This window comes from Equus quagga, chromosome 11 (assembly GCF_021613505.1).
Source record: "Equus quagga isolate Etosha38 chromosome 11, UCLA_HA_Equagga_1.0, whole genome shotgun sequence".
NCBI classification, from domain to species: Eukaryota; Metazoa; Chordata; class Mammalia; order Perissodactyla; family Equidae; genus Equus; species Equus quagga.
This window is the reverse complement of record NC_060277.1, coordinates 61,233,326-61,260,431: the sequence shown is the minus strand read 5'-3', so window position 1 is coordinate 61,260,431 and position 27,106 is coordinate 61,233,326. Positions and strand designations below refer to the sequence as shown.

The 27,106-nt window shown below is 42.8% G+C and overlaps 1 protein-coding gene across 1 annotated transcript in view; it reads right to left on the bottom strand.

Annotated features, from left to right (window-relative positions):
* HS3ST3A1 (heparan sulfate-glucosamine 3-sulfotransferase 3A1) overlaps positions 1–25,667 on the bottom strand; it is an 89,875-nt gene extending 64,208 nt beyond the window's left edge. The window contains exon 1 of the mRNA XM_046676906.1: positions 25,069–25,667. Within this exon, the coding sequence (XP_046532862.1) occupies positions 25,069–25,667 (599 nt within the window). The remainder of the gene's footprint in view (positions 1–25,068) is intronic.
* Between the last annotated feature and the right edge of the window lie 1,439 nt (positions 25,668–27,106).

Sequence of the window (27,106 nt, the reverse complement as noted above, 5' to 3'; positions counted from 1 at the left end):
CAAATATGTGCAGAAAGCATTGAGTCAAACGCAGTTTTGAGAAAACAAAACTGAGTCCTAAAAAGGGGAACTGACTTGTCCCAAATCAAGTCACCCTATGGCAGAACGTAGGTCTCCTGTCTCCTGGGTCACACTGTGTCCCCGTACACTTTCCTTCCAGGTGATGAACAGTTGCACCTCTGTCTTGTGAACTTCACTTAGAGGACCAGGGAACCAACTCATCTGGAAATTTTAAACGGAGGTTTAAAGGAAGCGGGGGTGCTAAGCACAACCCAGGAGCTGGCAGAGGGGAGGCAGGAGGTGCCAGGGACTAGATCCCCCAGTTGATACAGGGCTCATGATTGAAGTGGCTGTTGCTGAACTTCTGGCTTCTGTTTTTAGAGGCTGGGCTTCCTGGGGGAGATGTCCTGGCCGTGTTTTAATCACCTGCCTGATCTTCAGACCCATTCTCCTATTTTACGAGATTAAGGAGATAGGGGATTCAACAGCTATTTTCTGAGTTTCTACCACGTGTGAGGCACTGGGCCAGAAACCACAGGAAAACAATAAATCGAGCAAAACACAGACTCAAGAGCTAACCATCCTGTTAGGGATATGGGAGACATGAAAAGAATAAGTTAAAAGTTTATATATTGAATTACAGAAAAGGGATGCCCCTTTTCCACCGTAAGACTCTGCTTATTTAACAGCCTGATCCCAGGGGGCAGAAAGGGATTTTTACGTGTAGCCCTGGAGTTCAAGAGGTCCTGGAGAAACAGTACAACCCACTCCATTAAAGTTTTTCCCCTTATATCTGGATTTCAGTCAAAGTATTGAATGCCCATGAAATTGCTAACCCTGACCTCCTCACTGCCAAATCCATTCAACCTTTAGTGCTCTTGGTTCTCCCTAGCATCCTTCCTCTCCACGTGTAAGATGACCACTGTCCTGGCCTCCGTGGCATTCTGGTGGCCCTGTGTCTCACCCAACCTCTCGGATCCCATTTTAAAATATCCTTCCACAGCCCAATGTCCCCACTAAGGCTTCTTCCAAAGCTCCCTGATTTCCATCTCTTAAAAATTCAATCCATCCACAGTTTCTCCTCTCACATCTAAGCAGACTACTCCAAGTCTGCATGTGTAGTGTTATACCTCTGCCTTATGCAAGGTTCCACCTGGAACTCACCCCCTGACCTCTCTGTGTATCTAGAACCACAACTCCTCATCCATACTCACTCAGTTTCACCCATTGCCATTCTACCATGATGATAATTTGGGAAGAGTCATTTTTAACTCCTTTTATTCTCTGATTCTTACTCTCATCTCATCCAGATCACGTCTTCATTACCTCTACAGAAGTTGTTCCCTTGGTGGAGTTTTCAACTGCAGCATACTCTACCCCACACCCAACATCTACTTAATTAATTCAGTCTATATCTGCTGCCCTATCAATCTTCCTAAAACATTTAAGGGTATATATCATTAGCCCGCTCACAAAATTTCCCTATTTCCATACAAAAAATTCCAAAACTTTTAAACTGCCTTTCAGTATGCCCCAGAATGAGGTTCTAATTTCTCTTTCTCATCTTCTCTTGCAATACTCTTTATAGACAAAATGCCCACATAGCCACATTAATCCTGTTACTACCGCCCCACAACAGCGCCCAGATATATCTCTCTTCCACTTTGCAGTTGCCCCTACCTAGAATTTCCTCCCATGTTTCTCTGTTTATCTAGTTCCTATTCATTTTTTATGATCCCATCGCCTTCAGGAGACTTTCCCCCAATGCCTCAATACACAAAGGTCTCTCCTGCTCTCTCAGCTCTGAAATTCTCTGATTTCAGAGAATTTGAAAGCTGGCAAGTAATGCTACCTTATACTGCATTTCTTTCCTGATGCCCCCACCAATTTGCAAGCTCCTGTACTAAGGGAAAAGAAGAGTGTTTTAGAAGCTCAAAAATGTTGGATAAGGATGCCTGAGGTCAGAAAGGAATAAAATTCCCAGCCTCCATTTGATTTCATAATTTATCAACTTCATAAGACATTGTAAATGAAAGTGCATTGGTCAGATAAAGGCAGGAGTGTGCTTTGAAGAAGCAGCCACAGCAACCACAGCTTATCTGGGTGGTTCTGGCTCAGGGTACCATTTTAGATTGCAATCAAGCTGTCAGCTGGGGCTGTGGTCACATGAGTCTGCATCCTGTCGATTCCTAGCTCCATTGGGGAGTTTTTGCTCTCTCTCTTCTAAATATGGTGACTTGTGTCAGAGATGCCAGTGGGAAAACCATTCTTAACCTTCAACTCCCACCATTTCAGCTTACAGCTTATTCAGAGATTTTAGTTCCTTCTACATTTGTCTAAGAGATTCCAAGACAGCACAAGACCATGCCAAGGGTTAGCAAGGAGTCTGCCAATAGAAGCTAAGAAGAGAAGGAAATTGTATTGGGAAAGAATGAGCTGAAAAACAGACTAATTGCTGGGATGGCTACCAACAGACTGGCAGGTTTGGAAACCTCAAGAGCCTTCATTGTAAGAATTAAGCTTCATTCCCTTCACTGCTGGATAAAAATAGAGGCTCCAGGTGTATTGGGAAGGCTAGAGAAATCTCCCAGGATAGCGCCATGGAAAAGCTCTACTCTGCTGTGGATGCAGCAGAGTTGACAGCAAGGTTTTCCATGCAGCAGACAAAGTCTTTCACACCTAAATGATGGTCCCCAAACCGGCAGAGCACCAGAATCACTTGAGAACTTCTGAGAAATGCAAATTCTCAAGCCCCACATTAAACCTACTGATTCAGATGCTCAGGAGCTGGAGCTCAGGAATCTGTGTTTTAATGAGCTCTCTGGGTGATTCTGATGCCCACTTAGGTGTGAGAAGCACTGCCTTAGCAAACGATGCCAGTGGCTGTATTAGCAACTGCCGCATAACAAATGACTCCAGAACTTAGTAACTTAAAATGCCAGACACTGATTATCTCACACAGTTTCTGAAGGTCAGGAATCCTGGAGCAGCTATCTGGGTGCTTCTGGCTCAGGGTACCTCTGGAGATTGCAATCGAGTTGTCAGCTGGGGCTTCTCTAGGCTGGCAGATCCATTTTAAACACACTGATGTGGCTGTTGGCAGAAGACTTCAGTTTCTCACCACGTGGGCCTCCCTATGGGGCTGCTCACAAAGCATGGCAGCTAACTTCCCTATGTCAAATCATCTGAGACAAAGAACACACCCAAGTTGGGTGCACAGTCTTTTTAAAATCAAACCCTGGAAGTAGCGTTCAATCATTTCTGCCCTGTTCTCTTTGATGTGAGTGAGTCACCAGGCTCAGTTCACACTCAAGATAAGGACGATTAAGCTCCACCTCTTGAAGGAAGGAGTATCAGAGAATTTGCGGACCTATCTTCCAAACCACCACTGCAGTGTTGGCGGTGTCCACAAACTTTTCACAGCATTTAGCATTTGAAGCATCTCATCTTAATTAAGATCTCCCCAGCATATGAGATCAAGAGACATCCTAAGAATTAGTTATTCCTACATCAAGCAACTACGCAAATGTTGGTGGGCTTTTTGCCAGTAAACTGACTAGTGCAATTCATCACAATTTTCAAGTCTAGAACTGAATGATGGAACAGGCATTTGCTTGGTAGGATTGCCTAACTAGCATGCTATTAATTCATAAAACTAAAGTTTTCTTCACCCTGATTCTGCCTGGCCTACACTGGACGAGATCTTGCCACTAAGCTATTATGGACTCTCAGTTTCCAAGGGGTCCATGGGGTTGCTTCCCAGCTGCCTCACTGCAGAAGGCCTGCCTTCCCCACCACCTTCCACCCCAAAGAGCCTTTAGGTCTGGCTGCGGAGGGAACCTGCAAAGCTAACCATCCCGTCCTAGAGAGCTTGAGAACATTTGTCATGATAGTAAAGCCCACAAGCTTTCCTTAGTCTGTGTTCATATAGCATATATGAACGGTACCATTTTAGTCTCAGAGGCAAAGAACAGAAAGCACTTAATTTGACATTCTCATTTTGCAGATGAAAAAACTCAGTCACAGGGAAGTCAAGTCCCTGGTATAAGTTCACTAACTAATTAATGACAAAGCCAGGACTAGATCCCAGGCTTCTCAACTAGAAAGCACTTTTCTACCACAGTCAATATGATCACCATTTGCATCAAGTTCAGGCACGCCCTAACTCAACTTTTATGTCAGATTTTAAGGATCACAAGAAATGTTGATAATACCTTTTGTTATATAGATATGGAGAAAGACTTCTCAGAATGGCTGTTAATCTAGAACTCAATGAAAGGTGCCCTCTCATACCACTAATGGGAATATTTGGTGCAACTTTTCCAAAGGGCAATTTTACAATATCTATCAAAAACCTTGAAAAGAAATCTATAAGCTATTTTACCCAACATTTTTCTTCTGGGAAATTATCCTAAGAAAATAATCATGGGTGAGCATTCAAGATTTCATTATAAGGAGTCCACCACAGTTTTGTTTGTCATAGGGAAGTGCTGGAACCAAGTAGACACTGAACAGTAAGGAGTGCTTAGGTGGCTGATGGCACAGCCAGACAACAGAAGCCACACCATCAGTAAAACAACTTTAAAAGCTTTTTAAAAGCCAGGGGCTTCCACAGTGATATTTGGAGAGCTACGCCTTCCTCACCCAAGGCCTTAATTCAATCCAGCCTGGAGCCTGGGCCCCACGGTCTCTCCTCCCACGCAGATCCAGTGCCCACCACAGTGCTCAGCGTGAGATAGGGACTGGCTAATATTTAATGAATGACAACTGCATTCTTAGTATGTTGCCAGAAGCACCTTAATAACGAAGTCTTAGTCAGGTAAGAGGAATTACAGTATGAATAATTATTTGCAAGTATGGCAATTACTTGAATTTAAATTATTTCATTTATTAAAAATAGAAATTGATTTTCTACTATTATTCTTCTCAAATTTGCCATTTACATTAAATATACAAAATGTATGAGCAACACGTAGCTGTCTGATGTCTAAATATCTGGAAAAACTTTAATATTAGTTAAGCTGGGGATCCTTTGACCATACCACACAACTACCTATTTTTAAAAATCCAGATGCCTAGTTCTGTGTGTCTTTTTTTAAAAGAAATTAAACCATTTGTATAATTCAACAAATTTCTGCATTCAAGTGAAATTTTCTCTCTATTTGAGAATCATGGAAGCATAGAAACTTTATCACAGTTCTACCTGCACAATACTGTTGGTAGTAGAAATTCATACAACTGTTTTGGAAATCAATTTAGTAATATGTATCAAATGTTCATAGCCTCTGACCTTATGATTCTGAGACTATATTCTAAGCAACTTGTATATATAACAATATACAAGTTATATTGATATACAATATCAATATAACAAATAGCATTATAAACAAAGATATCCATCAAAGTACTATTTATTATAGCTCCAAATTAAAAAGTACTGAAAGGTTAAATGATAAGCAAATTACGATATATTCTTAAAAGGGGATTTAGAAGTCATTACAATATTTACAAAAGGCCCAACAATATACTCAGAAAATGTTTATACTGTACTCCTGAGTGACAAAATCATTTACGCCCTGAGCCGAAGTAGGTTAACAATTTTTAAAAATATGTGATACACAGTAAAACGCCTGGGAGGAATTATATCTAATTGGTTACAAGCGTAGTCTTTAGCACATTTGCTGCAGTTTTCTGTAATGGGTGCGCATGTATAGTCACTGGTGCTGTAACTCCAACAGAGGCATTCCTAAGATCATCGCACTACATAAAATTACACAATAAAAGCCACAAGGCTTATGGGGAGAAAGGAGTTAGGGTACAACACTCCAACACTTTACCAGTGGCACAGTAAAAAAAGGGTAGGAAGCTAATAACAACGGTAGCACAGTTTTACCAATGGTTAAGAAATTCATAAATACTACAATAAATATGACACTTGACCTTGAAAAAGCCTGGAAGTTTTCTTGTGGAAGTGGGCATTGGAAGGGTTGCAGCTGGTGAGCTATTGTGAAGTGGCAGAAGGAGGGTTATCTAAAATGGGACCTAAAGCCATACACCAGACGTGGACGGGTGTGGCTCACAACTTGTGTAAACTGAGGTAGCTGGTAGATATTCGAGGCGTGTGTGTGTGTGTGTGTGTTCTTGCGTGGCTGAATTCAGCTTAGTGAAGTTTTGCGCATTCACCTAGTGTTTCTTGTGGATGAAAATGCACATAAGCAAACTCAAAATTGGCATTATACTCAAATGGCTTCCTAATATATTAATTCCACTGGAACAAATTCATGTTTTCAAAACAAGCATTATAGCAGAACTGACTGTATTATCTTACTAATAAATAAATAAACTTTAATATGAGCTAATAAAACCATACTTCTAAAGTTGTCTACACACTCCAAATGGTCTTAAAACAAGTAGCCACATGAATAAAGAATAAACAGATGTGAATCTGCTTGGCAACCAGTAGGCAAAAGAAACAATGGACTGACTAAATATTTTACTCTTCAAATAAGTTATGTTACATCAGAGTTTTGGAGATGTATCTCAAAAGCATTATTTGATGACTAGAATAGCCATAGAGCTGTTTTAATAAACTTTGGTCTATCAGATAAGTATTGCACTAGACGACCCAGAGGTCATTTACAATCCTAATAATGAGATCTTACGATAGCATACTTTTTTCTTAAAAATAAGGTACTTTATTTTTGGATAAGAATAAACAAGCTCAGTTCCCAGAGGGTTGAGATTTTGTAGCAAGTCCATAAATTTCAAACAAGAATTGAATACAATAAAAGTAAACCCAGTCACACCATTCTGAGCCTAAATACTTCAAGTTTTCAAAAAAAAATGTTTAAAATACATTTTATATTTTGTCATGGTTGTGTCTAAAAAAACTGCAAGTTTAAGAAATACATCTTATTTCTGTCATTTTTATATGAACACATGCTGTTAAATGTCTGCATTACTTTCTTTCGATTATGGAAGACATCGTTTCCTTTAACTACTGTCCCAGCATTTCTGTGCCAAAAGAACATAACCCACAGACTCAAATCTTTTCATGTCTTAAATGTCACCTGAGAACAATATGAAGTTTTCATCTTATTTTAAAACTACCTCGACTTAAGCAAACAAATACAAAAAAAGGCTTTCCTTGGGAAATAGTTTGTCCAACTGAACACTTCCTTTTTTCTGATGGATGTTATAAAAGGGGAAACGAGTCATTTGGCAAAGTATAGTACATCATTACTCAAATCTGAGTTCAATAGTTCAGATTTTTAGAGGCCTTGGGGAGAAAGAAAAAGAACTTCCTGTTTTCACGGAAAATGATTTTGCTTAAGCTTTCAAAACTGCCAGCATATTCTACAAAATTCTGATAATACGCATACATAAGTCAGATGTCCAAATCAATATACTGAAATTGCTTACATATCTAATTATTGATTTTTAAGAACTTTCTGTTTTGCAGGGCAATGATTTCACTCAGATCTTTAAAACTGTGCTGGCATATTACGATAACAGGTATATGTAAGTCATATGTTTAAGCCAATATATTAATAAAGCAGTTTAAATAAACTATTATTTTTTTGCTTTTTTATAAGTGAACAGGAAACAGGCTTGCAAGAATACAGCCGAAATATAATGTGCCCATTGACATAGTTTGCTAAACAATTAGGAGGTTGCACCTGGAGCGAGACATTTAACGTCCACTGGATTTCTAACCATTTCAGAATAATCACCTTTTACATTTACATGGCACTGTTCATATATTAGGTCTTTGATTAATGATTTTCATGCTTCTTCTCCCTGAGAAATCAATAATCTATTACAAGAAACCATATTTGAAACACTGTCATGTCTTGCCGAATGCCTTATTCTTTTAACTAGCATTGTCGTAGAACCCCCCATGCACTTTGATAATGTGTAAGTAGACATCACACTTCATGACAACAGTCATTTGTTAATTTTGTAGAGGCAGATGATTTGAATTGCTGTGAAGACAGTATTCAGTCTCCAGAAATGGGGGAAAATTATTCTTTTTGAAACAAAATCATGGTAGAAACTGAAAACGCAACATATTTAGGGTGTGAGGAAATTTACTGGAAACCCATAGAGAAGCATGTGACAAGGGAGACAGATGCGGATGAGCAACTACCAACATTTCCACATCTGAGAATTTCAGGACTCACAAGAGCCTTCAGACTTATCTGCCCAAAACGTCAGGGTTGACCACCAACAAGATCTGAAATTGCTTTCACACCCCATTCCCCTTCACATTGGTCTCGTTGCCCCTTTATTGGTAGCCCTCTGAAGCACTTGTTCATGCTCCTTTCTCTTTCTAGTCTTTTCTTTCCCCTTCAAGTTTTCTACTTTCTCCTCTGCCCCAATTATGTAGAGTTTCTGGTCATGCAATGAAATTTTTAAGTTTCTTCACACATACGCAGAGGGCAACATGGTGGCTGGCTTCATTTTCATCAGGATATTAGATGAGTGAAGATTTAATGCGGTTGTGTGTTTACACTTAAGCCACTAGCTTTTTAATCCTTCAGTTCTCTGGACTCCCCATACCCTCCCCTCTTCCTTCCTCATCCTCTCCAGATAAATCCCCCCTAATCTGTCGCCACACTGCTAAAGGGCCACCCTTAGATTTCTGAGTGTAGTGGAAAGGACACTGATGTAAATAGATGAATTATTTGCAATATACTAATACTAAATGTAGAGAGAGGCCATGAAGAATTTCTCAACTTCAGATACAGCAAGTCTCCTTATTTTAAGCAATCTTTGGCTTGAAATGTCCTCCAACTCCTTTCTCTATAAGCCTCTATAAATTGGACAGAAACAGTCACTATCCACTAAGTAAGAAACTTTTTTTTTTTTTTGCCACGACCAATAAATTTGTGAGTCAGACAGTACAGGAATAAACTGGTTGGTTTTTCTCAGGCTTTTCTTTCTTCTTTTCTTTTTTTAATGCTTTCTCGTCATCACCAAAATTTCCAGAAAGGAGAAAGGAAAATATCAGGAGCATTAACAAAGAATGATATTTGGCATTCGCAAAGGAGAAATAAGAATACGTCACTGATGAAAGAATATCCGATGGTTGAAACTTTTTTGAAAAATTTGAATGTTGGTGAGAGAAAACACAGAGCATTTAAATTTCTTCATTACCTCATGGAAATTTTAAGTGAATGTTCAAAAAGATGGAGATTCTTAAAGCAAGTTTATTTTTCTTTCCACACTTGCAATGCACTTTAGAATAGGCTGGTGCAGCACTGCCCTGAAAAATAGCTTGGCCACTTCGCTTTTACCAAAATTTTTGAGAAAATTAAATGGGCATATCAGACGCTGCTTTTGTTCAATAATTAATTCCGGAAATCTTAAGCATCCATCCAAAGAGCACAATTTGCAGTTAAAAAAAAATCTGGCTACAAATTTTCTGAGAAGGAAACTGTTGATAAAGTCACCATGTAGACGTGACCACATGAGTGCAGAAAACAGGACAGACAAATGCAGCAAGCAGGACAACACACTCGATACATTTGAAACCCTACTTTCATATAGGGAAGTTGTACTTACATGGATGACTAGTCATAATGGTCATAAAGCAAGTATGAGGACCCCATTGGTCGACTCAAGTCCAGGAAGGCAGAGGGAGACAGCACAGATCAGGTGGACACACGGGTGAAGTTCACCACATTCTCTGTCTTTCTGACACATTTTCATTTACTCATCAACATATTGCCAGCTGGCTTCTGTCACAACACGATAGCCCACCTGGTCTCAGGGTCAGCAACAACTTCCTAACTGAGGAGACATACATTCTTTCGTCTTATACCTGTAATGACCCTTTCTGTAGCATTTGATACCACTGACCTTGAAACTCTCTCCTCCCCACTACCGCCAACATTTTATTATGAAAATGTTAAACACAGCCAAGAATTGGACAGCAAACACCATTTACCCATGAACTAAATTCTAAATATATACTTTTCTGTACTTTTATTATCACATATCTGTCCATCCCTCTATCCATCCATCAATTCATCTCACCATTTTTAATGAGTTTCAAAGTAAATTATAGACATCAGTACAGTTCCCTCTAAACACTTCTGCATGCGTGGCACAAACTACAGAAACTGTCCCTCTTTGGGGCAAGAATATAAACATGTTGTCCTGGTCCTGTTCTCTTTCCACCCTCTCCTCGTGTTCTGCTACACACTTTCACGTCTTGGCCGTGGTGGCGGCTGGCACGACCTCAACAACCATGCCTTACGGTGGCTCCCGAGTCTGACCTCGTTTGTGAGCTCCAGCTTACCCCAACGCACTTTCCACTTCATGTGTCTGAAACAGCTGTTTGTTCTCCTTCATACCTGTTATTTCCTTCTGTGTTCCCCAGCACATTCACAGTTACAAAAAAACACAACTGAGCTGGAAATCTTCAAATATTCTCCAATTTCTCCCCTTTGCTCATCGCTAACATTCCACATCAAGCTTTGTAATTCCTACCACCAAACACCCAATGAATCCCTCCCCTACTTTCCATGCCCACTGTGCTGCTCTTGGTCAAGTCTCCATCTCAGTCCTTGAGATTCCTCAACAGCCAGCCATCTCGGTAAGAACCCTCTACCCTTCATATGCCGCCTAGGATTATGCTTCCACAGTGGAACCAGAGGAGGTGTGCAGAGTCAGTCCTCTATTGAAAACCTTCAATGCCTCCTCCCCTGCCCCTCTAGCGCTGTCCTGTCCAACGTGGTAGACACTGGCCTCATGGGGCTATTGAACACTCGAAAGGTGGCTAGTCGGAATTGAGATGTGCTGCAAGCATAAAATGCATACTAGACTTGGAAGATTCATATGAAAATGTAAAATGTCTCATTGATAATGTTTTATTTTTGATTACACGTTGAAATTACAACATTTCAGACATATTGGCTTAAAGCAAAATATTATTAAAATAAATTTCACCTCTTCATTTTTACTTTTTTAAGGTGGCTGCTAGAAAATTTAAAATGACCTATGTGGTTCCTATTTCATTTCTGTTGCACAATGCTGATCCAGAATAAAGTTCAAACTCCCCAAACACACCATTTAATAATCCTCAAAAATCTTTCCCCGTGCTTTGATCTCAACTTGATGTCTCACTCCCCACAGACAAAGACAGAATGTTGAATTACACTGCATGAAGGATGTAGAGAAAAGGGAACCCTCATACACTGCTGGTGGGAATGCAAACTGGTGCAGCCACCATGGAAAACAGTATGAAGACTCTTCAAAAAGTTAGGAATAGAACTACCGTATGATCCAGCTATTCCACTTCTGGGTTTTTGGTTTTTTTTTTTTTTAAAGATTAGTACCTGAGCTAACATCTGTTGCCAATCTTCTTTATTTTTTCTTTTCCTTTTTCTCTTTTTTTCTTCTTCTCCCCCAAGTCCTCCAGTACATAGTTGTATATTCTAGCTGTGAGTGCCTCTGGCTGTGCTACGTGGGACACTGCTTCAGCATGCTTTGATGAGCGGTGCCATGTCCACGCCTAGGATTCGAACCTGCAAAACCCTGGGCCACCAAAGCAGAGCATGCAAACTAAACCACTCGGCCAGGCGGCCAGCACCTCACCTCTGGATATTTAACTAAAGAACACGAAAATACTAATTCAAAAAGATATGTCCACCCCCATGTTCACTAAAGCATTATTCACAATAGCCAAGCCTTGGAAACAACCTAAGTGCCCATCAATAGATGAATGGATAAAAAAGATGTGGTATATATACACAATGGAATACTACTCAGCCATAAAAAATGAAACATTGCCACTTGCGGCAACATAGATGGAGCTTGAGAGTATTATGCTAAGTGAAGTAAGTCAGATGGAGAAAGTCAAATACCGTATGATCTCATCCATATGTGGAAGACAAAAAACAAACAAATACATAGATATAGAGAACAGACTGGTGGTTACTGGAGGGGAAAGGGGCAGGAGAGAGGGCAAAGGGGTAACAGGACACGTGTATGGTGATGGATGGTAACTGGTCTTTGGGGGGTGAATACGATGTAGTCTACACAAAAGTGGAAATGTAATGATGGACACCTGAAACTTATATAACGTTGTAAACCAATGTTATTTCAATAAAAAATTTTAAAAAAAAAGATGCAAGGAAGGATTGCTTCTCAGAACAGAGGTCAGATGATGAAGTATCACCTCATTGCGTCTGCTGTTACCCCCAAGTGCTTCATAGGATGCCCAGGAATCCAAAAGACAAAAGGAAAACTGGAGACGTGGGGGAAGACCTATAAATAAAACATGCACTCAAGCACAAAGTCAAAGAAATGTCAAAATGGATTATTAAGCTTTTTTTAAAAATGACCAAAGCCTGCTTTGATTTGTGTTTCTATGACACCTTTTCCAAAACAGAATGTTTGTAGTTGAGCATATAATCCCCTTTACACAAAAAGCCATCTTCTAACAACCCCCTATATTTCAGAGACTGCCGTGCAGTTCCAGGACGGGCTATTCCATTCTCATACAGCCTCAAGAGCTCTCCAGTTCCTGAGCCGTATCTCGAGGGGGCGTTAATCACCTACACCATGCATTCACAACACCTCCCCAGGATGTTAATGGCGGACACTCTCCTGGGAGTAACAAGATACGCAAGGGAAGGCAAGGGAAGCATCCGAAGCCTTTAGCCTACCGTAGAAGTCTGCAAACGAAGGCCAGCGGGCCAGAGACCTGTTTTGGTAAATAAAGTTTTATTGGAACATAGCCATGCCCATTCATTTACATATTGTCTAAGGCTGCTTTCCTGCTATAACAGCAGAGTCGAAAAGTTGTGATGGAGACCATATGGCCCATGAAGGCTGAAATATTTACTATCTAGCCCTTTCCAGAAAAAAATTGCTGACCTCTGGTCTAAGGGGTCACTTTTTCTTTTCTTTTATTAAACAAATAGTAAATCTATTATGTGACAGATACAGTTGCAGGCCCTGGAGATACAAGGTTGCAAAGACTGAGCTTTAGAATCTCTAGCACAGAATGCTCACACTGAGCTTCCTGCGGGATCCTGAAGCACATTCATTTTAGCCTTTTCAAACAGCACTTCTGTTCGCCCTAGCCAGTGTTTTTCAAACTTCTTTCTATTGAGATCCATTATAACAAATACATTTTATATCCAACGCTTTCTGCTCACACTTCTGTCTCTCTATATATGTAAATAACTGAATCAAGTCTGTCACAATAATATTTGTCTTGCTTACTATACTGGATTCACTCTCCTATCTTAACTTATTCCCTTCCACTTAAAAAAATAATTGATTTTATTATACATTAATGTCCTGTAATCCAGTTTGAAAAACCCTCGATGTACACCAGTTTTGCATTGTCTAACTCCGGTCTTCACCATCAGCCATACATTATAAATGAGCAATCATTTACTCTCAGGTGACATTGATTTGCTCCATCCATGCAGAATTTTGTTTGGTTTTAGTTTTGGTCTTGGTTTTTAATATGTGAATTATTTTTCAACATGTTTTAAAAAAGCAGTATTCCAAGATTCTTTTGAAAAGTCAGATGGCCTGGCAAGACTGAGTCCACTGTCTTACTTGGTGACCATCAGCAGGAGCTGAGGAGTAGTTTCTCCAGCGTTTGCTTCCAATGTGCCACCCTTGGCCACAGGGCAAACGCACCTGAAAATCCCAAGAATTTTTATCACGAGCATTAGCTCCCCATGACCTCCTCCCCATATAAACATAAAACAGATCCAATTTGTTTTCTTTCCATCATTAAACCCTAGCAGTGCATTCCGGTAGACCCTCTGGCTTTGGGAAAAGCCTTTTTAACAGATACTGTTGTAATCCCAAGTCCTCCTACACTAAGAAGAAAGAGGCAGCCCTCATTAGAAAGAAAAAGAAGTGGGCTTTATTTCCTTAAAAAAAAAAGAACACCCACAACATTTGATGAAAGAAACTACAAGAATAATTAGAGTCCACCAGGAAATTAAAAAAAAAAAAAAAGATGCCCGTTTTTGTTTACTCAAAAGCTTTGTGAAATGAAATCACTTCATTACTGCAGTGTCTTCCTACTGCCAGGACTTTTCAAAACGTCGCGTTGGAGCGAACAGGGCTTCAGCTGAGAAAGCGGATGAGGAGAGCGGTTAGCTCTGGGGATGTAACTTCAGTTACAGCTTCATCCAGTTCCCTTTGTAAATACCTGAACTTAATGAGAATCTGCAAAGATTTAGGACGATAACAAACACATTGTTTGTGACTTTGTCATTAAAAGCAGCCTGGCAACTTTGATATTTTCTATTGAAAGGAGAGTCTAATCCAAGTAAGAACTCTGAAAAAGGGAAAAGGAATTTTATTCCTATAATTTGATTGATTACTTCCTATTCTGAATAGTCAAGAGAGAAAAGGCAAACATTTTCCTGTCTGTACTTGGCTTTCTCCAACTAATCTTGTACAAGCAGTCAATGAACATAACACACAAATTACATACAGGGGTCCAGAAGCTAATCGTGACAGCTGGATTTCAAAATCTAGACACATCAAAACATTGGGGAAAACATCTGACATGAAAATCAGAAATTTAAAGATGAATTGACCAATGATTCAATTCAATTCAAGGCCTTCACTCATCCATTCTAGGAGGAGAAAAAATAATGCTGTATCTTGTTCCACTCTGTGCAATACTTTTGTTACTGTTGCAAACCTCCCAAAACTAAATGTATATAATTCGCAGCATGCAATTGTTTCCTAACTGTATTCTCCAGAATCACCCTGGGAATTAGGAGCCCTGAGTTCTTGCCTTTTAGCTTAACTTGGGCAAGGCACCTCAATTTCTTCATAAGTAAAAGACAATCTTTATCTCTAAGATATCTTGTAACTCCAACATCCTTTACAGTTTATGATTCTATCTGGCTGGAATCAAAGAAAATTCAAATCAATAGCCATGTCTTATATGGCAATGACACGACCACTATAGTAAAGAGCTTGGCACTAAGAACGACCTGCTGGCAATAAATTAGATGAAAATTACTACTACGACTAATAATAATAATGAAAATAGACAAGATAGTGCTTGGGGGTAACAACTGGGCTGTGCCCTGCTGGGAGTATTAAAACATCTAGAGAATGAAAAAAGGAGTGTCAATCAAAAGGTACAGATACAGTAAAGAATGAGAAACATGGACGTTGGCAGTGACTCAGCCATATTCAGGGGGAGAGCCCAGTTGAGGCCTTGCCAAAAGGAAGTCAAGGGGAAGCCTGGTGCTAATAATGGGCCAACTCACCTTGCTCTAACTCCAGGAGCAGTAAGCAGCCTTCTCATAACATTTCTGACAATATTTTGGCTTTCCCATGCAGCAGCTTAGAAGGAGGAACCTTGGTCATTTGGACCACGAAAAGTTGAGGGTTCTTTATGGTTACTGTTATTTCTTAATGGATTGGAGAGAAAATTCAACTGAATGGCCCAGGGTTTCACATATGCTCTATAAGTTGAATTCTGTGATCAGATTACTTCTAAAAAAAAAAGACAAGCTGATAAAAAACAGAAGTGGCTTTACTTATTTCACATAGGCCCACAGACTCACAAGGATATTTAAATACTTTTAGAAATTCGTTTTCTCAACCATATGTCGATTTATTGCCCAGTTTTCTAACTAAAGGTCCAAGAGCAGAATCAAACGTGTGCAGTTACCAGGGGCAGCCTCTCAATCCCCACAATCTCTGAGTCACTGATGGCTTGGTGTTTAGGCAGGAACCACACCTGGGCAATTCCACGTGAGAGCATGACAGAATATCCTAGTGGGGAAGTGTTGGCATGCTGGACTTGCGTGGACCTGGGTCCAGCACCAGTTCTATCATTTACTTGGTTATATGACCTTGGACGACTTACTTCACCTTTCTGAGTCTCTGTTTCCAGATCTATAGAGGGCACAAAGTGATAGAACCTACCTAATAATATTAATCACATTAATAAAATTATCTAGACTACATGCAGCAGATCATTCAGCATCATCCAGCACATAGTGAGGGCTCACCGAAAGTAACTCTTATTACCTTATGTCTAAAATGATAGATAGATCACCCAGACAGAACAGAATAAGGAAACACTGGACGTGAACTATACTTTAGACCAGAGGGACCTAACAGACATACACAGAACATTCTATCCAAGAGCAGGAGAACGCACGTTCTTCTCAAGTGCACACAGAACATTCTGCAGGACAGATCACAGGCTGAGCCACAAAACAAGTACTAACAAATTTAAGAAAATTGAAATCATATCAAGTATCTTTTCCAAACACTATGGTATGAAACTGGAAATCAGAAAAAAAGAACAAACTGGAAAATTCACAAACCAACGGGTCAAAAAGGAAATCAGAAGGGAAATTTAAAGATATCTTGAAACAAAACAAAAACGGAAACACAGCATACCAAAATTTATAAGATGCATGAAAAGCAGTTCTAAGAGGGAAGTTTACAGTGACAAATGCCTACATTAAAAAAGAAAGACCTCAAATGAACAACCTAACTTCACATCTCAAGGAACTAGAAAAAGAACAAGAGAAGCCTAAAGTTAGTAGAAAGAAACAAAGATTAGTGGCAGAAATAAACGAAACAGAGACTAAAATGATAGATTTCATCAAATGTACATTCAGGGTTTTGCTATTTCAAAAAAGTTTCAAAATACATGGGGAAAAGTATATTCCAACTAAAATGGAAAAATGCCAAACAACAAATAAGGAATGGCATTAAATCACAGAAATTATTTTATCTATACAAGCATTAGTAGCCTGTCTTTGGCATGAAACAGGTTTATAAAACAGAACCAATAAAGATAAGCGAATCAACAATTAGGAGGAAATGCTGTTAACTTCTTTGAGTCTCAAGATGTAGCCGGTGTTGTGTTGTTTTGTTTTGCTTAAGTGAAAGTGTAATACGGATAAAACTATTTTTACAGGCGTTAAAAATATCAAAGGAAATGTTTTGAGGCAGATTTTCATTACTCTATTAAATCAGAATCTCAGATGCAAAACTGTGTGTTTAAAAACAGAAGCAGAAAATGCCAGCATGCCACCTGGACAGGAACTTTGAGTCTGATAACGCTGGCATCCCAGGCTTAACAGTCTCAGCAGGAAGACCCACCAGGACGCCAGGTCCTGGTCCTCCACTGCTCTGAAGATGGATTTTCTCTCTTCCTCCCTCATCCTTTAACCCCGAGATTGTTCCAGGTCTTTTTTGCACCCACGGCTGGTCTCATAAGCCACAGTGTTTAAACCAAAAGTCAGAGTCCCAGGGCAAGCAAGCAGACAGAATACTTAAGCTGGCCTAGAAAATCTGGACTGTGTTGTCATCTCAGCCATACGAAGCGTCCACAGCCATGGCCCTATCTGTTTACCCAGGAGCCAGCTTCCCAACCCCTGACAACTGTTCATCCGATGTTGGTAGCACAAAAGCCAGATGCCCAAGTCTGATTTTCCTCTGACCCCTATTTCAGTTCTTGGTGTTTTCAAAAACCTGTCATTTACATCAAAGCTTTTGTTCTCCAGCACAAGAAGGTTTCGGTTAAGGGCAAGCAATGTTTTCTACCTTCTTCACTTTACATTTGCCGGCCGTGAAAAAGAGAAAGAAATAAAAATGAAACTGTCTCTGTGCCTGTTTCAGGGACAAGAGAGTAGGAGGGGAGCCAAGAGCCAATTTTATTATGAAATAAGCTGAGGGAAAGATCAGCATGTCTGGAAGCAACAGGTGCTGGCAGTGGAGGGGAAGCTGGCAGGCCTGGGCCGGGGGCCTTCGGAAGGAAAGGAAAGAAGAAACATGGACTAAAAGGGAGCTGGTGCAGTGGAGTATTTCAGTCTGAGCCCTCATCCCTTGATACCGCAAGGCATCTCCTGCCTTCTCTCTTGAGGTTGCTGCTTTCCCTTTTGTTGTAGAATAATTTTATTTTATTTATTTAATTTTTTGAGGAAGATTAGCCCTGAGCTAACATCTGCTGCCAATCCTCCTCTTTTTGCTGAGGAAGACTGGCCCTGAGCTAATATCTGTGCCCATCTTCCTCTACTTTATATGTGGGACGCCTGCCACAGCATGGCTTGACAAGCAGTGTGTAGGTCCGCATCCAGGATCCAAACCAGCAAACCCCAGGCCACTGAAGCAGAACGTGCGAAATTAACTGCTACACCACTGGGCCGGCCCCTCCTTTTGTTGTAGAATAATTTTAGATATTAAAATGTAAAAAAAAATAAAAGTACAGAGAATTCTCATATACCCCTTCACCCAGATTCCCCTAAGGTTATCATCTTACTCAACCCTAGTACAATGATCCAAACCAAGAAATTCACCTTGGCATAATACTATTAACTAAAGTACTCACACCATTCTCACCTCCCCAGCTTTTCCACGAACGCCCTTGTTGTGTTCCAGGATCCAATCAGGAGTACCACACTGCCTTTATCATTAGTGACTAGTCTCTTTACTTCCATCTGTGACAGTTCATCAGTCTTACTTTGTTTTTCATGATCTTGACATTTTCGAGGAATAGTGGGCAGGTATTTTGTAGCTGCCCCTCCATGTGGGTTGGTCTAACCTCTTCTCATGATTAGCCTGGGGTATGGATTTAGGGGAAGAACACCCCCGAGGTGAGGTGCCCTCCTCTTTGCACTCACTACACCAGGGGCATGCGACCTCCACCTTACCACCTGGATACAGTGGGGTCGGCCACGTTCCTCCACTGTAATGGTTCTATTTTTCCCTTTCCTCCTGTCTTACTTTTAACCTGATCACCATCCCACTGCACCAACCTGCCCTCTCCCCGTGCTGGACCGCGGTCCCAGCAAGGTCTCTCCGGAAGCACCTTCCTATGACACTGGCCCACGTGGGCAGGATGTTCAGTAGTGTCTCTCTGGCGTGTTAAGGGTTAACAGGCTTCTGTGTGCTGCCTGTTAAGAATCCTGGGACCCTCCTCCAGAGCCTGTCCTACACAGGGAAGGAAAGAGGCTGCATTACTGATGTTGAAATAAAATCATCTGGAAGTATTTTCATTTGAAGCTGGCTTTCAGAAACAGAGGCAAAACACACTAACAAAACTAATCTGGGGCATATGGCATTCCTTTCAGTCATGTGCATTTCTAATATAAATCTCCTAATCATTTATATCTTGTTTCTCAGGTTTATGGTGAAGGCAAGTCTCTTTTATTTCTCTCCAAAGAACAGACGCCCTGCCTAAAAGAAGTGAGCTCAGGCAGAGAGGGAAAATGAAGCCCAGCCACGCAGAGAAGATCATACTTGCTGTAAGTGCTACCTAAGACGATTTTTCCTCCCTTTTTAAAATTGACACTGGAAATATACTCTGATAATGATGAGCTTTTCAAGCTGTTCGGGTTCCCCGCTGACTCTCCCTCCCACTAGGTGGCGCTATGCGTCACATTCAAAGTGGGCTGCTCTCAAGCGCCCGGGCACAGGACTTTTTTTAACCTTTGCAAGAATATCACATGCCTAATGGCAAGTACTAAACTTCATTCTTAATAAACATTTCCTCTTTTCTTTTTTACATTTACTGTAATTCGACAGCTTCTGAAACAGGCAAATTGTGAACTTCTGGAATACACTCCTCAAGTGACCATAGGACACATGTAAATGTTCGAGGCATGATAGTCATGACCACATGAGTAATGCAAAAAATCAAGAGTTGCATCACCGGAGGCAAGCAACCGGGAAGATGCTACAATGCACCAAACTCCGAATTTCGTCCGTTTCTAAGTTCTGGTTTCACATAAGGTTATTTATTAACTATATCAATATCCCTCACAGAGATTTTTAAACTGTTTCAAATTAGCAAAGGTTTTAAATGCTGACAAGCATTTTTAACACATTCCTATAAATGCAAAGACTATGGAGCTAAAATATCACTTAGGTACAATTTCCTCTGATAACATACTAAAGGCATATATTTAACAAGAAACCTCATTTTCACAATTGTAACTGACCACTTAAGCAGAAACAAATTTCCAAAAAGCTTGCAGTCCAGTATCATTGGGAAACATACTAAGAAAAGACACTCTTTATCAGCCAAGTTACTATTACTTGGTGAGGGAAGACATCCCCCTACAGAGAAGTGCTGAGTATATAAAGATCCCGACCAGGCCCAGCAGTCCGACTGACATTAATCGCAATCTGCAGTCGTCCAAATGTGTCCCTGAGAGATACGAGGCCTTTCGTTGTTTATGTCAAGTCAGTCTGTTTGCTCTGCAACACACTTCTCCTGATGTGAGCATCTGGTCTATGTAAGGTCAGCTCCTGCTGTCATTAATTGCACAGGCTTATTTCATTCCCATGACCCCTCCAAAATACAAATTTGGCACATATTCTTCCTGGCCAATTAACAGACTTATTTATATAAGACAAATATTTTGGCCAGAGTGTTTTCTTTTTTACAGGGCAGGCAGGAGATTACAATATTGTGGAAATTTTTCACTCATAGATGGCTATGCATTTCACATAAAATACATCAGCATGTTATAAATCTCATCGTTATAAAGGAATATTCACTCACACAAGGTATTCCAATTCCAGGCTATGCCATACGTGGTTTGTTGTTGTTGTTTTTAATGCCTGGACTCAACAGTCCTAAAGCCTGATCCCTACCCTGGGTGTCTGATATCGCTCAGAAGTTCCCCCAACCACTTAACAACTTTTCTGCTATAAATTCCATCACTTTCCCCACCTACTGGGTGTCCGCTCTCACACGCACGTGCACGCGGGTGAGCACATACACACACAGGGACTAGACTATCTCACTTGTACGGCTGGAGCACTAGTATGCAGAGATGAGACCAGACATTCAGAGAACAAAATGACAGCACCGTGGCTTTCCGAAGGGGCTACTTGCAACCTCTCAGTGGATGGAGAGCGTCCAGTCACTGAGAGCTCCCGTGAAGTATATTTAGGAGAGAAATTATGCCCTCTCCCCCTGTAGACTTACACCCTAGACTCTGAGTCCAAAGCAAATTCTTCCCACTCTCCTCCTACCCCTTGTCCCTTCCCAGTCCTTAACTCTGCTGGAAGCACAGAGGAGCCTCTCTGGACCCAAGTCCTTATGACCTTGCACGGGTGGCCAGACTCTGCAGCTCCCTTGGCTCAAATTTCATTTCCAACCCTTCACGCAGAAGGGCCTTGTGGCTCAGGAGGGTGGGAAACAGCCCACGGAGGTCCTCTGCAGCTGCTCCCAGCTGCTCCGAGATGCCGGTGTCTCCTGAGAGGAACCGAAAGCTCCTCTGTTCAGTTTGCCTCCCTGGTGGACGTGAAACAGGCAATGGTCATAAGAGGCCAGAAAATTCCAAATGCTGATGAAGCCAGGGGAGAACTAACTCCTAAACTGCAAGTTGAGTCATCTTTGATCTTCCCGGATGCTATAGAGTAAAATAATTTAAATGATACTGATCTCTGCTGAAATTGTCCAGTCTTACTTAAGAAAATGAATCAAAACATAGGAAATGGATGCACTAGTAGAAGAGACTGGATAATGAATACTTACTATCTTGTCCCGAAACACAGTATGAAAGTATCACAGAAACCAAACGGCTATATAACATTTATATAACCAAACATATAAACGTGTGTCGTGTGTGTACACACACATTTTTAATACATACTTAAGTGCACACATATCTTTACTTCATAAATAGGTATCTTTCGTCTTAGGAGAAAAACCCCACACTTTCTAGTGGATACAGATCTACACAGGCAGAGAGAGCGCCTTCTTATTAAATTCTAAGCTCACCTGCTCTGGAACTACAGTAGAGGCATTCGACCTTGACTTCCAGAAAAGATCTCAAAGTTTTGAAGCTAATGAAACAATTCCCCACTTTCCTTTATGAACTCACCAAACACACAATGGAAATGGAGACTGTTCATCGCAAAGGATTGTTTGTCTATGACATGCAAGCCACAGACACGTGTTGCACTGATATCACATCTGTGAAATTCAGTCGTGTGGAATGTTTCTTAAACTCCATCAGAGCGTAGTTCCATACCCAGGAGACTCCACCGAAGCATCCTAAATTATCACTAACAAATTTCCTGGCATATCAAAATTTGCCTTTGTTTTATCTATTTTAGAGTAATAGTAGGAAGCTTTAAATCAATCAGAATAATTTCCTTTATAGAGATTTTGAATAAGTTCATTTTCTTTGCATTTACTCCTACAAATTTGTTCGAATGCAGACACTGTTGATTACACTATTCTTAGGATGCAGTTTATAAGTACTTTATTATTTTTTTTCCCAAGCGAGAGAAATTTACTGACACATCCTAGCAACAGGAGTTTCTAACTCAAACTCATTCTCCAAGGGATTTTCTTCAAAGTTCCTAATAGCAACAGAATTCTCCCTCTGTCGGGACAGTAGGGGGCGCTGTCACAACAAACTATTATGGCAAACCGAGCGATTTCACCAGGCAAAACAAGGCTAGACATTTATGATTCTCCCATGTGAGTGAGCATCTTAAAAATATTATACAGGTTTTTCTCTTTCATGATTCACTTGAAGCTGCAAATACTGGGATTTTCTTTCTGTTCCTCTATATGTGTGAGAGTGTGTGTGTCTGTGTGTGTGTGGTCAATAAGAGTGTGGCAGAAACTTTATATTACAAATTTGGGGCTGACTCAAGAAGGTCTAACCAAATCTCTTACTCTAAAATATTGGCCAAATACAAGCGGCTAAAATTCACTGAATAGTTAACTGGCATTTTGTGTGGGGAATTTCTTTTTCATAGTTAAGTTTTCAGTCTTTCTCACAAACATCAAACTCCAAGTTCAGAGCCAAGATGAAAGACAACTGTGGCAAAATTTCATTAAATAATCGCATAATCCAGGCTCCATAAGTTGGATTTTTTTAATGAGTTTTCTATGTAATTGAGTTAAACTTAAATTTATGCATCCAATAAAAAACCACTGCAAATGGTAAAACAAAGACATTGCCCCGACACTTAGAAAATTAAATTCACCAAACCATGAAGTCTACCGTGCAATGATTTTTGTAACCACCATAAATTGCTTTATGGAACTCCTCTGCTGGAGTAAACAATCCAGGGAGAGATTTACTTCACGGCATGCATCCAGTTTCCAAACGAGAGAGTGGCCTAAATGTTTATGATTCTCTCTCTTTTTTCTTTTCTTTCTTTTTTTTTTAATACTGTGTTTCCAGTTACCTTGAAACCTTCCTTCTCTTACACGAGCTCAGAATGCTCTACGGAAAATAAGATCCAGGTCTGTAGATATACTGTGCCCTCAAATACTCAATTTCTGGAATAAGAAGAAACAATCCTACTTTGTGGAAATAAAATCTAAATGGCAAAATGAAAATAAAGGGTTTTAGTACTAAATATTTCACCATATTTTACAGCACCTCAGAGCCCAACATTGTCTCAGATGTTTCAGGCAGTCGGCTTGAAACGTGTTCCCTTATAGCACAGGACCAGGCCGAATGCAACGCAAACTGCTCTAGATAAGAGTTTTAGGGGTCTTTAATCACTTCTTTCTTGTGTCCTTGATGGAAAAAACAGAGCTGCCTTTGTGCTAAAAAGAAGGACCTGTTGTTTCCAGATTCAACAGGTCATTTTTATAAGAACTTCCCAGAGGATACAACATAAACGACAGAAACACAAGGGAATTTTTTAAGTGGCTGATGATTTTAAATGATATATATTCTATATTAAGGGAAGGTTGTTTGTTTTTCTTTCCAACAAACGGAAAGTTACTGTTTGAAAAGAGTTTAATGCTTGGAATTTGACTTTTAGGACCAAATGTTTTCTCACAAGTTAAGTTACTGTCAATTTGGCTCCTGAAATTAATCTGAGGGTGTGCTTGACCCCTCGAGTAAATAAACTTGTCAGATCATGTCCATTTCTGTTTCTGGGGTGAATAGTTAATTTAGCGGGCTTTTGAAATATATCTAAATGGTGTTGTAACTTTTGTAATATTGTTTCAGTTAAAATAACAAGGAGAATGCATACTTAATGAACAAGATAAAACTTTATAAAATGGAAAATTCTGGCAACACCATTTTTCCTTGTTCTCGCAGAAAAGAAAAGAGGCCAAGACTATATAGGAAATAAAATCCAGGTGATGCTAGGATTTATTAGACTTTGGCTGATTCTATTATTAAAGGTGGTCTGAATTTGAGAAGACTGGCAAATTCAAGATTAAGATCTAAATTAGACTTGTTTCCTAAACAGTATTAGGAGGGTTTTCTACAATGTAACCAATGTCCCTATTTTCTTCCCTTTTTCTTCCTAAAAAAAAAAAAAAGGTTGGCTACCTCATTTGCAAAGAGAATTGTTTGAAGGTCTTTAGAAGTTTCTGCCAGTCCAGAGACAAAAGGTGCCCTTCCCAATAAATACACAAAGCACTTTAGAAAACTCACTCCTCGCCCCAAACAAAAGTTATTGCCAAGGAAGCCTTCTTTCAAACACGGAGACTGGCTGCTGGCACTTGCTCAGACGTATATTTCCCAACTACTGAGGCTCTGGTTCCTGACACTTTTACTAAGTCTCTATATTACTTACCACCTAGGACAATTATCTGGCAGAGGGTCAAGGGAAATAAATACCTGCTGGCAAAGACTGCATTAACCACAGGGAATTGCCCAGAAGATAAAGAAGACGTGAAAACAGGCTTCCTAGGGAGAGGGACCGACTAGGTTACAAACCTAATAATTCATGAGCAGGTTTCTAACTTCGAAGGAACTTTTCTTTAGCTAACAACACGGATACTTTCTCAGAGCAGGAAAAAAAAAGACAAGATTGGCTATTCGGGGGAAAGGGAATGCCACGGACTAAAGAAAAAATTAAGGCCAAAATTTCCAGCCCACTCCTTCCCTCAACATCCACCTCCCTGGAAAGAGAAGGCACGGTGGGGAAGGAGACCCCTCAACCTAAGGACAACTGCTGATGACCTTTTGCCTTCCGCATGAAACGAAGGGAGGTGAACTGGGGGTCATCACTGGCGCCCTCAAGCCCACCTCCCACCTGAGCTGGCCCACGGCCGCCCGCTCTGGCTGCCTCCGTCTGCGCCCCGCGCCAGCTCACCGGTACCAGGCGAGGCCCTTGTCGTAGCTGCGGTCGAAGAAGTGGGGCTCGGCGCCCACGGCGCGCACGTCGGGGTGCACGCGCAGGAACTCCAGCAGCGCCCGCGTGCCGCCCTTCTTCACGCCGATGATGATGGCCTGCGGCAGGTGCTTGCTGCCTTCGTCCAGCAGCAGGGCCAGGGTCCCCGGCGGGGCCTCGGCCACGCTGCTCCCGGCCCCGGAGCCGCCAGGAGCCCCGGCCAGGCCGGGGGTCTCCTCTTCCCAGGCAGCCTCCTCGCCGTCGCCGCGCGGCGCGGGCGGCCGGCGACTCCGCCACTGCTGCAGCTGCAGGAGGCGCTTTCTTTGCGCCGCCGCGGGCCACACCGCCAGCTCCCTCGGGCCTCCGGCCAGGACGCCGGGACTCGGGGTCCCCGCCTCCTCGCCGCCGCCCGACAGCCCCACGACGGGGCCCGACAGGGTCTGGCAGCGCTCGGCCAGGCAGTAGAAAACGTAAAGGGACGTGAGCAGGGAGCAGAGCATCAGCAAGAACTTCCGGAAGATGCTGCGGGACAGCGGCTCGGCCGAGGTGGGGTGGGCACCGGCCGGGCCCGGAGGGGCCATCCTAGCCGGAGGCGACGTCGGGCAGCGCGGGGGCCATGCTAGGCCGGGACCCTGCCAGGTGCCCTGACATCCTCCAGGAGGGCCTGCGCGCTGGACGGAGGCCGCATCGCCCGTGCGTCCCTGCGGCGTGCGAGCTGCCCGGGGAGGCGGCAGCCGGGGCTCCTAGGGAAGAGGAGCGCCGGGAGCCCCGCACGGGATCCCTGCCTCCGGTCGAGGGGGTGGGAAGGGGGACGTGGTGCCGTGCTTAAGAAACCATCGTCTTAAGAGTCGCCCAAGTTCTGAGTCTTGGGGCAGTGCTCGGCGCCCCAGTTCCCTGAGAGTCGCCGGAATGGGAGTCTTGGCGACGGCGGCGAAGGCGAGCGTCTCAGCCCCGGCCCCAGCGGCCTCTCGGCGCGGATCTCCGCTCAGCGATCGTGCATCCCTCGCTGGTCCCGGGGCAGGCACGCGCAGCTCCGGGGCCGCTGAGCTCCGTGCGCTCCAGACAGCGGCGAGAGGCGGTGCCTCTCTGTTTCCTCGGCCCCCCTGCCCGCCGGGGCGCGCCCTCCGGCCCTGGTATGAGGTCCCCCGGAGTCCCTCTGCCCGAGCGGGAGCCAGCAGGCCCGCGCCGAGCCGTTCACCCCTCTTCGTGCGCGCCCGGCTGCTCCAAACTGCTCTCGGGCCCCACCTGTGAGCGGCGTGGCGGAGCCGGGCTGCGCGGGACCTGTCAGCGGCCGCGGCCACTGTGCTCGCAGGCGCTCCCCGGCCGCCTCCCTGGCCGCCGCCGCCGCCACACGTGGGGCGCCGAGGGCTGCAAACTTGGCGGTGACGTCAACGGCCCGGGCTGGACCAGCCCCCGGACAAGCGCAGCTGGGCAGGCGGGGTGGGATGGAGAAAAGGTGGCGCGGACCCCGCAGCGGCAGTCCAATGACATCGGAGAGGGCGGGGGCGACTGGGGCGACGCCCCTTCCCCACTCCGCCCTCTCCTGCCCCACAGCCCCGCGGGCAGCCTCGCCCCCTTCGAGCCGAGCGGGGAGCTCCGGCGGCTCCCGGGTCGCCTGACTGACAGCGAGGGCCGGCCGGATCCCCGGGGGCCTGACTTCCACCCAGCGAGCCGCTCACTGGATCAGGGGCTCCCAAACCTCTCCACCTCCGCTCAGCTCTTCGCAGCCCTGGCCCCCTCCAAGTCCCCTGCGCTCTGCTTCCCTCCCGCCTCCCTCGCTACATCCTTCCCCGCCCCCGGCCACCTCCTGGAACCTTCGGAAGTTTTGTTGGCCGCAGTTCCCAGCAGCGCGATGCGCGCCACGCCCCCATCTGTCGGGGGCGAACGGAATTCCTCCGCAACAGCTTTGACTCCCACCTAGTCCACTGTCCAGGCCGGGCCCTCGAGCGAAGCCTTCTCTCCCCGCCAGCAGTATTTCCCCCCTTTGATTGTTTTCCTTTATATTAGCTTAAGATGATCG